The 14,312-nt window shown below is 38.7% G+C and overlaps 2 protein-coding genes across 2 annotated transcripts in view; both read right to left on the bottom strand.

The window, feature by feature from the left end:
- ddost (dolichyl-diphosphooligosaccharide--protein glycosyltransferase subunit (non-catalytic)) overlaps nt 1-986 on the bottom strand; it is a 7,643-nt gene extending 6,657 nt beyond the window's left edge. Inside the window, exons 1-2 of the mRNA XM_060893377.1 lie at nt 724-986; nt 57-167 (exon numbers count right to left, since the gene is read on the bottom strand). Of these exons, the coding sequence (XP_060749360.1) occupies nt 57-167; nt 724-958 (346 nt within the window). The 5' untranslated portion in view covers nt 959-986. The remainder of the gene's footprint in view (nt 1-56; nt 168-723) is intronic.
- Nucleotides 987-3,410: 2,424 nt separating this feature from the next.
- zbtb17 (zinc finger and BTB domain containing 17) lies at nt 3,411-13,956 on the bottom strand. Its single transcript, XM_060894005.1, has 15 exons — nt 13,532-13,956; nt 11,780-12,025; nt 11,403-11,564; nt 10,917-11,240; nt 10,729-10,818; nt 10,397-10,644; nt 9,089-9,231; nt 8,541-8,841; nt 8,370-8,457; nt 7,947-8,063; nt 7,742-7,862; nt 7,416-7,546; nt 6,958-7,230; nt 6,749-6,838; nt 3,411-5,814 (listed from the first exon to the last, which is right to left on the bottom strand). The coding sequence occupies exons 2-15, from the start codon at nt 11,982-11,984 to the stop codon at nt 5,459-5,461; spliced, it is 2,649 nt and encodes an 882-aa protein (XP_060749988.1). The 5' UTR covers nt 11,985-12,025; nt 13,532-13,956; the 3' UTR covers nt 3,411-5,458.
- Nucleotides 13,957-14,312: the final 356 nt, after the last annotated feature.

Below are 14,312 nucleotides of genomic sequence, written 5' to 3'. Positions count from 1 at the left end.
AGTTATACATGGACACATGTACTGAGGAATTACTGCAATAATAAACTGAGCTTTACCTTCCACAGATGGGGCAAAAATGATGAGGTGGTCATACAGGAACTGTCCATATTTGATCAGGGATAGACTGGGGTCATCAGCAGTCTTAAATGTGAGATCAAATCCACGATCTGAGGAAAAAAAAAGCAGGTAAAGGTTAACATGGGCATCAGCATTGGTATATTTTTACTCCTAAGCACTGCCTTTTTCCCCCGCTTATTGGTTTGTTTTAATTGTGAGCAGTATATAAATCCAAACTCAGCAATTGAGCCACTTCCATGGTCAAAGTTACAAAACTACACCTACAAAAAGGTATGTATCCTAATTTGCATAACAAATGGCTTCCTGATAAGAAATATTGCAGTCATTGCTTTTCTTCATGGACATTTTCCAGGCTTTTTGACACATGAAATGCACACTAATGTTAGCATTTGGCTGTGCAAACACTCGACTTAATGTGAATAAATTAAACTAAAATAATTAATAAAATAAATAAATAAATCCATAAAATTACAAAAAAAAATAGAAAATACGTATAATAAAAATAAATAAAATAAAAAATCGACTCGACTAATATGTGCAAACACTCGACTTAAATGTAACTTAAATAAATAAATGAATGAATGAATGAATGCATAACAATCCGACACCTTTATATATGGCTAAGACAAACAGAGCTGCTCTCACCTGCTAAACTGCGGAAGAACACTGAATGGGTGTCTCTGATGTTCGGGCTGTCTAACAAAACCAGGGTCTTTCCGTCTCCAGAAACCACTTGCAGCAGCAAAGCGGCGGAAAAAAGGAACATGACATTTCTTACAAGATCCCCTGAGTGTGATGGAGACATGCTGGCACTCCGTTTTCCGCGTCTTGATGCTACAATGCAGCCCGTGTCCCTCATTGCTGAACCACCCGCCGCCATTTTCCTCCTTTGGACAACGTCAGCGTTAACATGGGTGTGAACTTTGACCCACGCCGTCAGCCAATCATGTAGCGCCTCATGGAGCGATACTACTCATAGATATATACACTAGATGTCGCCTTGTATACGGCAGTACATTGGAGCGAATGCGTCAACTGAGCCGCCATCTTGGTACGGTGGACCCCCTCCTCTTAATGCATTAGCGTCAATGTAGGCAAAGAAATAAAATCACCATAAATCGTCATGAATGCGATTTCTAGTTTTTTTTGGTTCGTTCCAAAGGTCAGACATGTATTTATCATTAAGTTCAGAGAAAAATTAAGGTTTTGATATTAAGATAATCTACTTTTTTTTTTTTTTTTACAATATAATGCATAGTGCTAGTATAGATATATACATATATGTATATATGTATAGATATCTATGGATACTACTGAGGGCCTGGAGCTGAGGTGAACATGCTGTAATATATAACGTGCCTTTAAGTTTATTTCACACATAAATAAGCGATATTTATTTCTACAAATTCGAAAACGGAGAGGTGATCAAACAAAGTCCCGGAAGTGCTGCTTAAATATACTACACAATAAACCCATTTTAATAATTATACACAAACTACAGGACAGGACTGCAAAATGGCATATTATTATTAAAGGCTGCCAACTCTCACGCATTCGGCGTGAGACTCACGCAATTGACCCAAATCTCACGCTCTCACCCCACACCCCCATATTCTCACGCAGAATCGCGCCGCTGGATCTCGCCAAGCAAAGCACAGAGAAACCAGACAGACAGTGTAGTGAGTTTTTTGTGACAATTGTGAGGGAAATACACCATTTATTCCCATAAACTGTGTAGTCAGCCGTTCTCCCTCCCATCTGCACCGTGTGAATTGTGAACGCACGCAGGTCAGTGAGTTACAGGGCGCTCCGTGTCTCCGTTCAGTTTAAACTAATAACTAATAGGCCTACGTGTTATATAGTTTATATAGAATTAAGTTAGCATTAGCAGAGTTGTTTGTTTTGCAGCACTGAGCAGTTATTTTACATGACTTTATCATAAAAAACAGTACAAAAGCATTTCCAGATGACAAATATCTGGACATGCCTAGTAGTTAATGTTAATTATTGCTTTCTAAGAACAGAATGTCAAGTCAACGACATCCCATATTAAAATGATTTTATTTATATCAATCACAACTTATCAATCATGTCCAGATATTTGACTGGTGGTGGTGTCAGTATGGATAAATTTGTATTGTCTGTTATAGGATGTTATCTGAAGTGTCAGGGTTCAAGTGGGAGCTGCATCCAAATCAATGATTAAGGATGCAAAATCAGCCACCAGCACTTACAATAGAGCACATGTTAATCTGTGGACATGTTAATCACATGTTAATCTGTGGACATGTTAATCACATGTTAATCTGTGGACATGTTAATCACATGTTAATCTGTGGACATGTTAATCACATGTTAATCCTATTTCTGTAAAATGTTTGTGAAAATTAAATGTAATGTAAATCTCCCAAGAAATTCTGTACAGATACTAAATACTTTCACAATCAATATATACTTAATACACTTATGCTAACGCAAGGATTTTGTTTGTATTTTTTTCCACGCCAAGCCCCGCCCCTACACAAGCCACTCCTCCTTAACCAAAGCCCCGCCCCCCAAATATCACGCTAAGCTGAACTCAAAAGTTGGCAGCCCTGTTATTATTATCATTAATATTATCATTATAATCATTATTTTACCATTGTTATAATTATTTTGTTTATATCATCATTATCATTTTATTATTATCATTTTATTATCATTATTATTATTATTAGTTGTAGTAGTAGTAGCAAGTAATAGTCATGGCATTGGTTGCTACCTCAACATTCACGGTTCGATCCTGAGATCAGGCTACTGCATGTGTGGGATTCTTCAGGGCTCTCTAAGTTCTTCCCACAATCCAGAAACAATGGCCGGTAGTTGGATAGCTATGGTGTATTGTCCCTAGGTGTGTGTGTGCATGTTGATCCATGAAGGACACCATTTCCCTGGGATCCAGAATAAAGCGCTTAATCCAGATAAATTCTTTTCATTCTTCTTCTTCTTCTTCTTCTTCTTAGCAATGCAATCTTTCAGTTTCTTACTGTCACTATTTTACAGCTTTGTAACAAAATAGGTTGTTAGATAATGTTTATAATGTTTTATAATTACAGCAACTGAGTCAGCTCAGTCATTTATATCACAAAAGTGAAAAGATTGCAGTGAGCAAATGAGTTAAGTGTCACTGGGAGTTTTTTGTTTGATTCCCACCAAAATAAAACACTGGCTGCTTTACTTACAGAGTAAGAGAAGAGTATAAAAAACTGTCAAAGGGTTACAGTTACCATAATCAATGGTGAAGTCAGAAATAAATAAGAAATGAAAGAAACAGACACCCAGAGAACACCAACGAGCAGAAGAAAAATAAGTGAGATTCTCAAAAATCCAAATCAAACAACAGGAAATCTTACAATAGAATTAATGAAGAAATAATGAAGAAATGAAGTGAAACCTAACACAATACATGTACAGTCATGTAAAAAAAAAAATTAGGACACCCCATGAAGGCCTTGTGGTGGTGTTTTTTTAAATAGTTAAACATATGGGCAATTTATCTTCATTTTAACAATATTGCAAGATTCAGTTTCTATAACTAAACAAATTAAACCAAACAGAGGCCTTTTTTTAGATGATCTATAAAATGTAATCCAATTTCTTGTGTGGAAAAAGGAAAGAGTTAAAATGGATAAAATGACCTATAGGTGTATCACATCAGGTACAAAATATTAGAACATTGTTACAGAGCATTTTGAAGGAGTCTTGTCTTATTTAATCCTCAGGCATTTAGTTTAGTTTGCTCTTAGATGTTGAAGTAAGACGTAACACCATGGTGAGATCCAAAGATTGTTGATGCTTAGGAGTCTGGTAAGGAATCTATAAAGATTTCAAAATAATTTGTAATCACTGTCCAGAAAATCATTTACAAGTGGATAACATTAAAAAAACAACTGCCAACATGGCCAGGTCAGGACATTTAAGCAAATTCACCCGAAGAGCAGACCGCAAGATGCTTAAAGAAGTCTCCAAAAACCCTAAAATATCATCACGGGACCTACAGCAAGCTCTCGCTACAGTTGATGTCAAAGTGCATGAACCTACAGTCAGAAAGAGACTGTAATTTTCAGTCAGCTTTAATTATCAGGGTGTGTGTGAAAGGAGGAAACCTTTGCTGTCTAAGAAAAACAAAGACTGAAGTTTGCCAAAGAACACAGAAATAAAAGCCAAGACTTCTGGGACAATGTGCTTTGAAACTTGGCGTTGGAAGTGTTATGGACTAGGGAGGTTTTGCAGCAGCAGGACCTGGCCAGCTCACCATCATTTAATTCACTATGAATTCTACGTTGTATCAGAAGGTGCATGAGGAACAAGCTGAAGCGGAACAGGACCTTAAAACACAACATAAACATTCCAGTAAATCCACCAAGGACTCACTGAACAGTAAAAAGCAGAGAATTCTGGAATGGCCAAGTCAAAGCCCAGATCTAAATCCTATTGGGGTGATTTGAAACGTACTGTGTATGCAAGAAAACCCTCAAATATCACACAGCTGAAAGAATTCTGCATTGAGAAGTCGGGGACAATTCCAGTTTATGTCAGAAACTGGTAGCTGGCTACAAGAAACGTGTCGCTGAGGTCATTTCAGCCAAAGGAGGAAATACGAGCTATTAGGAAAATAGGGTGTCCTAACATTTTTCCTCGGCTGAAATACTTATTTTATTGATTTTCTTTTGTTTAACAAGTGAACAACTGAATATTTAATGGTGTGCCCTAATTTTTTTCACATGACTGAATGGTTAATGTCATTATTTCACTATGAAGATCGTAATTAAAAAGATGTGCAAGATCTGTTTACTTCGTATGCGCCTGCTCGTTCAAGCCAGTAGCTGCTAGCATCATACAGACTTTTACATGGCTTCTAATTATTTTATATACAACTTCTGAGCATCTAATGTTTAATATAGTTTAGATCATATATGAAAGTGATCCTGTCTAAGACAAAAAAAAACAACAACAAAAAAAAAACTGGAACGTATGAAACGGATAAGATTGTGACGGAACAGAGGTTAAGATGTTATGCACAGTGTATAGAACATTTAATACTCCGTACATGACTGAGAATGTAGATGCTGGTAAAGGAACCATATAAAGTGAAAGGTGCAGATTATAGACGCTTCGTGTTGTGTGATAAGTATCAGAAAAAATGTGCACTGAGCAACAAATGACTTCTTTTAAAAGAATTATTTACAGTCTAAGCATGAAATCATGTGATTGTGCTATGCAACACATTTTTAAAGACAAGCCCAAACTGTAGCATGTGATTTACATAGTAACATTTCAAGTAATACCTAAAATCTCCTGAACTATATTGATGTTTCTGGGATTTTCACTCAGTATAGCATCACTGTGTCTCGCTTTCACAAATCTGTACATCCTCTCCTTCAGTTACAGCCTGTGACTCCGCCTCCTCTTCCTCTTCCTCAGTCTGACGTACATTATGCACCTCTTCGTCCTGGGTGCCATCGTTAGCCTCTTCCACTCCCTCCCTCCTGAAGAGGAGCTCTTCTCCCTGAATGACCTGCTCGGTGGTCTGCCATGTGGCGTCCGCCGCCTCGTACTGCTGGTAGAAGTCTGAGTCGGCCTGGAACATGACGAGAGCTTGGGCCGTGTGGATGCGCACGTGCTGGGCAAGAGAACTGGCGTCCAGGAACTTCTCACCACAGGAGTCACATGCGTATAAGATCTGCGTGTTGGGATCTACAGAGGTTGGGAATGAAAATGGATCATGTGAACGGGTTTGACACATATAAGGGGTGTATGAAATATGCTGTCATTCTGTACTGATGGTACTGAGAGAAAACACTCGAAAGGAGAACGATGACCCGAGGATTAAGTAATAAAAAGTACATAGGAACAGGAGGGCAGCAGAGTTTAGTTCTTAACTTGAAGCATGGAGTAAGAGTCATCTGCGTTGTCAACCAGTCTAAGATTAAACGTGCAGTTTGTATTGTTTAAAAGTGCTTCTACAGTGTGCTACAGTAAATAATCTCATTTTAGTCTCAAGGCTTTGTAAATAACTAGGACTCATAATCCTAGCATTCGGATGATAATACGATAGCAACGTAGTTTCCATTCTTATTGACTTTTTTCTGGCCCAGAAATGAGCTTAATGTCAAAGCAACTCAGGTTTCATCAGATCGCTGTGGTCGGCTGAGAGGATAGGGAAGGATTGTCTGTTTATTTTACAGCAAATGCAAATCACTTCACAGGAAACATTACAAACTGCTTTTTTAAGACAAACTGCTACAAAAAATATGTCTTTCTCTTAAAAGATTATTTCCAAGAAGTTAAAAATAATATATCAGGTGAAAATACAATGAATAAAAGCCAAATTGACCTAAAAATACTTAAAGCTAAAAATACTAAAAGCTTAAATATGAGTTCTATCACGTTCTATTAACATGACCTTCTTGACTAAAAGACCTGATCTGAATATACATGACATCCATTATAACATAACATACACTATTACACCTTTTCTTCTGAAAAATGAGGAAAAGTCTATTAAACACAAAACTCTACGTCTTGTTTGTGTAAACTGATATTTTGTTCTAGGCGTGTGCAGATATTTTGCACTCTAAGAAACAAGACTTTTGCCACATGGTCCTCTAATATATATGTTTTGTCTCACCGGCCTCCTGCACTTTCTCCACAGCCTTTGTGATCTCAGCTTTCAGAGCCTCTGTTTCATCCGCAGACACAGATGTTGCTACAGGCACCACTGCAGAACAGAGTGAACACAAATGTTCCACATCATCTTTGCATTCAAACAAATGAAACAATGACCTCATTGTTGTGCTAATAAAGATCAGACACATTATATCTTGTGTACTCTCTTACCAGTCAGCTGTGCGACAGTGTTAGCTGCCAGTGCTTCTGTAGCTAAAGTCACAATGTCATCGGTGGTGACTGTAACGATATTGACTTCGTTCTCCTCAAGATCGGACACGGAGGCAGTTGCGGGAAGCAGCTTGTCTTCCTCGTTGTCTTCCTCTGTCAATATCAGTCTCTTCATTCCTGCTTTGCCCTGGTGAACGGTTTTAACGTGGGAACGGAGGTTGTCCACACGGTTAAACCCACGGCCACACTTGTCACAAAGGTAAGGTTTTTCACCTGTGCTTGGAGTTACAGAGATAAATAAGCTTTCAGGGAAAAAAAAAAAGTTTTTTCCTCTCTTTTGGGACAACGTAAGCGCTGATAATATTGCGTTTACCTTCAACTTGGATGTCGTGCTGAAATTCTGAGAAATTAAATACTCCGAAGCTTAAAAAAAAAAGATTGTGCTCTTTTTTGTGTACCTGTATGAATGATGATATGTTTAGAGAGGTCTCCGACATTGACAAACGCTTTGTTGCAGGTTTGGCATTTGTGGGGTCGTATGTTGTCATGATGGCGGATGTGATTGGCCAGTTGGCTGGACTGCACAAACCTGTATAACATTACAATTAAACAGAATCAATAAATAATCCAAATTACTTTATACACAGTAGTACATTGTATGTTTACTAACATTATTTGTATTAATGCACAGGCTTCTTATATTACACACATTATTTACAGACCCACACGCACATATAGATAGATATGGTATGTGTGTGTGTTTGTGTGTGTGTGTTTAATTTACCTTTTGCCACAGCGGTCACACACATACGGCTTCTCTCCAGTGTGTTGTCGGACATGAGCAATCAGTGAACTGGCCTGTGTGAAGCCTTTTCCGCAGATCAGACAAAGACAAGGCTTTTCTCCTGCAGCAATCACAAACACACACAATGTGCTCTACAGAAAAGACACATGGAGATAGAAGCCCTGTAAGAGAGTGAGTGAAGTACCTGTGTGAATGCGCACGTGTCTCTGCAGTGCACCCGGATCAGCAAATGCTCTTTGACAGTGCATACACACAAAGGGCTTCTCTCCACTGTGAACTCGCAAGTGCCTCTTCAGGTTCCCTGTACAAAGAGAGCATCATCAAGCACTCTAATACATGCACACACACACACTCACTTGCACAAATACAGTCATATATGCATGACTGCATACATCAGAAGATGAGGGTTCAAGCTCCAGCACCTGAGCAAGGGCCTTAACCCTCTCTGCTCCAGGGGCACTGTATCATCTGACCCCAACTTCCAAAGTTGGGATATGCGAAGAAACAATTTCACTGTGCTGTAACGTATATGTGACAAAATTAAGGGCGTCACACAGACGCACACACCCATACCACCTCTTCCACCTCTTTCTAGTAGACATCTCACCTGATGTGGTGAACTGCTTCCCACACTCTTTACACTTCAGAGGGCCGTCTGCGATGTGGATCTTCATGTGAGCTTTCAGGTTTCCTAACTAAAAAAGGATTTTGTGAAACAATTATTGGTGTGTTTCATACAAATGTTTTTATTTTTTGTATTCTCAGCCCTTTATCTTACCTGATTGAATTTCTTGTCACATTGTGGGCATTTGTGGCCCTTGTTCGTGTCATGGATCTCCAGGTGGCGCATTTTGGCCGTGGGGTCGGAGAAAGCCCGCTCGCAGTAGTCACAGTGGTACGGCTTCTTGCCACTATGCACCAGCTGGTGGCGCTTCAGGTTACCCGAGGTGGTGAAGAGTTTGCCGCAGTCATCGCAGCTGTAGCGTGCCTCTCCGGTGTGCCGCTTCCTGTGTAGGTTGAGCAGGCTGATCTGCCGGTAGCTCTTCCCACATGTGGAACAACAGTATGGCTTTACAGGGCTAAAGGTGAAAAGAGGAAATGCTTATGGGTCAACTGTGGTTTTTATTCCCACTATTGTGGCAGTTGGATTTACTTCAGCTTCTGTGTAACATAATTATGTATGACACGGTCAAGTAACTTTAACATACACTTAAGGAATTTTGTTTATTTATAGTTTTGGCACAGATGGAAAAAAAAACATCAGTGACACACTAATGTACTTACACCAACCGTCACTATCTGGTTCCTTCTTTCCATTAAAAATACCTGTGGGTTTTTTCATGAGCTTTGCATGCGGCTGGGTCTGAGAAGGCCTTGTTACAGTCCCTGCAGCTGAAGGGCTTTTCTCCTGTGTGGATGCGCATGTGTCGTTTAAAATTCCCAGTGTGGGTAAACTTCTTCCCACAGTCCTGCAAAAGCCATCAAGACCATGGAAAATTTGAGGATGGAAATGGTTTGCAGATAATTCGGGCACAGAACACAAAATAAAAGCAAACACTACTGCCAAAATTCTGTATGTCTATGGAAAAAAAAAAACAAATTGAACATACTGAAAAGAAGCTGGGCCGTTAGTCAGTGTTAAAAAATACTTCATACTCAGTTCTCAACCCGATTTTTATCTACGGCTGTACTGGACTGATGTGAACAGCCGGAAAGTTTGTTGACGCCAAAACGCAAAAAAATTTTTTTTTCATTCTAAATTCCATTTCTGAGACAGGCAGAGTTTTAATAGACGGAAGAATTTAGTTATAAAGCATAGTTGTATATGTGTGTTTGTCCCTTTCTGTCCTTAAGACCACCTTGTCACCTGCTCTAGAGGTGGAGTCTGTGGTCTTCAGCCACACAAGCACTTATGCAGTCCACCATTGTTTCTAACTTAAGTGCCATCAATGCACTTATCTGATGTAACTGGTCCCGGATGCTGTGTATTACTCTAAGATGGTGGAATTACCACCAGTTGCAGCCTGCTGGCTAGGCTTTCACCTGCTTCTGAACTGGTCTGGAGCATGAAGTGAGTGGTTTGTATGCTGGAATTAGCATAAGAGATTTAGACGGAGCATCCGAGATCGGGGAAGGTAGCCACATGGTATGCACCAGGGATGTTTGTGAATTTAGGGAGCACTGATTCGCATGGTTTAATTCTCCGGTGATGATAAGTCAGTCAGGGTGAGAATTCTCTAGTTTGCTAATAAAGAGTAGTTTGTCAAAGAGTAGTGTGTGAAACCTGAAATATTTTACTGTATTGCCCAAGTGTGGAAAAAGCTAAATAAGAATTGCAGTCTGTCTTCTAATGTCTGTTTCAACCCAATGCTTACTGTTAGGATGCAATGACTGCAGTTTTGAAATTCCACACACATATGCACTTACACAGAAATCAATTTGACAGCGAAGATCCACATAAACGGGTTAAAAACCCATTTATAAGTGTTGATATGCTGAGGTTTTCTCTGAGGAGTCTTTATTAAACATTTATCAATTTATCAACCTTACAAGAAAGTTTTTTGGTATTCAAATATTTTCTATAAGCAGTGGAAGATATAATTTACTCTATAACGCATTGTAAGCCTCTCTCACCTCACATTTGTGTGTGACGGACCCGTACGATCTGGACTCACTGCGATCAGCAATGACCCCAGATCTTAGACACTTTTCTTCTCCTTCATCTGTTTCTCCTTCTGCATCATCTACATCCATCTCTCCTTCATCTTCCTGCTCTGTATGCTCCTCCTCTTCGTCTGCCTCCTCTTCCTGTTTCAGTTCTTCTCTTTTATTTTCCTCAATCGTGGCTTTTGACAAAGTTCCTTCGCTACTATCATCTATCACTTAAGCGACAAAAGCACAAGGTGTTCACCAGAAGTGAAAATGTACATGGATGCGGTAATAGCATGACAGAGGTGAGTGTTTACCTGGTGTGGACACACAGTGAGTGATGGACTTTGATTTGCTTCTCCGTGTGCTTACGCAAGACCTCCTAGTCACAGCTCTTTGTGATATTTCTAAAAGAAGAACAGAGAGTAGCAAAGGTTTTCATATACAGAGGGTACTAATGATCATCCTTGTTGAGGAAAGTATATGACAGGGAGGACAGACTGACTGGGTGTGTAATCAGCATCAGACAGGTCATCCTGATACGCCATGAGATCCTTTGTTGTGCTCTCCTCCTGCTCCTTGAGCTTAGAGTTCTGGCTGAGCTTGTTCGGTCTTCCTACCCTAACGCCTGCACTTTGACTTCCTGCGCTTTGTCTTTCAGTAGTGCTACACCTCGCCTGCTGCTCTTCTGATGTCACTGATGTTGAAGGAGCTTCATCTGCCTCAGGACCACCGCTCTGAGCCGAGACATGACTGTCCTGATGCTCTATTGAAGCATCACTGTCTTCCTTATCCAGCTTCTGATGTTGCTCAGATGGACTTGATACGGCTTTGTGATAAGAAGCAAAAAAGAGAGGATCTTATAATGTGTGTGTGAGTATGTTTTTTATATATATATATATATATATATATATATATATATATATATACACACACACACACACACACACACACACACACACACACACACATAAACTTAAATTCTACTGACCATTGTTTATCACTGGCGGTCCTGTGAGTGACTTATAAGCAGAGCATGCATTGACAATTTCTTGCATCTGAAGAAAAGTGGCTACAGCCAGCACATCCTCGACATTCTGAGGGTTCAGCGTAAGTTTAGCCGTGTACATAAATTCAAGGATTTGTCCAAGGCCTGCAAGGATCATAAAATAAAAATTGTAGCATAAGAAGAAAATGTACAGTTGCACGCAACAGTGTGAACAACTTCAGAACAAAAAGATATAGTACACATACTTTATCCCAACAAGACATTTAACGTGTTAGGTTTCATACTCGTACATTTCTCTGTTCAACTGTAAAATCATGCAGGATTTTCATGATAGATAGTTTGCAACAGATTCTGCATACCTGAGGCATTACTGATATCCAAATGTACAACATCCTTCTGGTCAAGAAAGAGAGCTTGGAAATAAGTGCTACATGCTGCCAGTACGGCCTTGTGTGCTTTGAAATCCACTCCATCCACGACAAACGTGCAGTCGCACAAGAGATCCTGCTGACGCTGATGGTTCAGCTGTTCTAAAACCTTCCCGCTGTGCCATGGAAAGTCCATGACTGCCACCTGGGATATGTCAGGCTCTTGCTTTGGATAATCTGTTATGAAAAAAAAACCCAAAAAAAAAAACCACACAACTATAAACACCTGTTCCCTCACCAGCCACATTTTTCTCTCTCTCTCCAAGTTAAAAAGGCAAAAATATTTCTATACATTGTGAATTTTCTTGTATGTGCTTGTATGTTTATACTTTTACATCTTAATAAAACTTCTGCTTGATCTAAAGCCTGCAAGGTAATAAAAGATATTAATAATAAGTCCAAATATCAAAATATAAATCTGTTGCCTGCATTTTTACTGATTTCAGGTGGTGTATCAAACCTGTAGCAGAACAGCCTGGGGGGAAAAGGAGGGGAAAAAGAAAAAAAACACAAAAATAAGGGTAATATTTTTACTCTTCATACCAAAAACTAAATAAATAAAAATGTACAAAAATTACAAAAACATGTTTTTGGATAAAATATCCCCCAAACATACCCCAGCTGATTTCTTGGCTTTTGAGAATTGCAAATAATGACATGTTTCATTCACATATACATACATATACACACATGTACACACATATATACACACACACATATATACATTTATATATATATATATATATATATATATATATATATATATATATATATATATATATAAAAACCTGGTCACTCAGCCATGTTAAATATATTAAGTTAAATGTGCTGCTAATTAATTATATTAAGATTAATATAATAATGTCTTGATAATTCCATTTTTATATGTAACATTTGTATTGCATTAAGAACGCAGTCAGGTCAACAGGGCACACATGAGCGCTCTGTACATATTGTGGTAATGTGAAAAACAGAAATAAACTCATAGTGGTCTCACTGTATACCTTTGTATTTCTGTTTTGGATCTTTACAGCTAAAACATCAGTATCATAACATCATGACCCCAAATAAACACAGTAAATACTTTCTTTAAGAAATAAATAAAATGATTCATAGTCATCCATTAGCAGCATTAATGGTCTGAAATCTAAACAAATGCTAGTGAAAATATTTACCATTAACAAGTTCTTCACTGCATTAATTATTAATATTCCTGGTTAATTGACCTGACAATGCATTCATGTATTTACACTGTATATTTTGCCCATGATGTAATATCATGTCCCAACAAAACTCTTTTTGTTTACAATCAAATCAGCTTCTTCTGAGACATAAAATTAAACCAGATGATAGTTGACAATATTTTATTATAATCAATATAATAGTGATAGTGAACACTAAGTAGAGGAAAACGTCGTGTGTCACTCTGTTAACATCCCTAATGAAACTTGTTCTGGTAGACAATGTGTTCCGTTAACATGGCTTCAGGTGTCGTGCTGTAATAAACAGTAACTAAAGCTAGCCACAGTTAGCTGCTAAACTCTTGTTTTTCGGTCGTATTTGACCAGGATTTTCTCCACGCAGCCTTATTTGACTTTATATTTGCCTCGCCGTGCTATAAAACACTGAAGACGTGTGTTTGTTGTCTGAATGTGTGTAATACATGAAATGAAAGCTACATACACTTCAACCACACAGGCCTACTTTATCCCTCCACTAGCAGGTTGACGATGTTGCGGATTGATTAGAAGTCCTCTGTTCTTGGGCTCCGGGATTAATTTAGCGTGCCTGGCCGCGGATGGAGCAGTGAAACAAGATGGAGGTGACAGGAGACGATCTGAAAGTGTCCTCAGCTTCTGTTGTGTTTTGCTTCAGGAATGACGCGTTGTTAACACCCGTATTCGGCTCATCGTTACACCGTTTAAATGTTCATATTATAGCCATTGTTTTACCTAAAAAAAACTGGACGTACTTGATCAATTTTACACACTCGAGCGATTGCGTCCGATCGAGTTATCCGGCGATCGATGTCGTTGCTCAGACTCGACGCTCCGCCATCTTCCGCTCTCTGATCGATTGATAGTGGCCGAGTGGGGTTCGTAGGGTTGTCTTTGCGCATGCGCGGAATTGCAGTTCTCTCAGGTGGCCACATGAGTGCTGTTTACCAACAGATGTGTTTTTTTGTTTGTTTGTTTTTTCATTATCCAGTTAATATGCTGAATTAAACATCTGTTATTTTTTGGAAATGAATTTCACCAGTCGAGCATACGGTTCAATTTTAAATAGTATAATACAAATATACGATATAAATAATAGCGTTTAAATATATTATATAAATTTAAACGCTATTATTTATGTCGTATATTTGTATTATTTATATAATTATAAATAATACAAAATTCATTCATTCATTCATCTTCTACCGCTTATCCGAACTACCTCGGGTCACGGGGAGCCTGTGCCT

Source organism: Tachysurus vachellii, chromosome 19 (genome assembly GCF_030014155.1).
Source record: "Tachysurus vachellii isolate PV-2020 chromosome 19, HZAU_Pvac_v1, whole genome shotgun sequence".
In the NCBI taxonomy this organism is placed as follows: Eukaryota; Metazoa; Chordata; class Actinopteri; order Siluriformes; family Bagridae; genus Tachysurus; species Tachysurus vachellii.
Note: the sequence above shows the minus strand (reverse complement) of the source record. Positions and strands in the feature narration are given on the sequence as shown.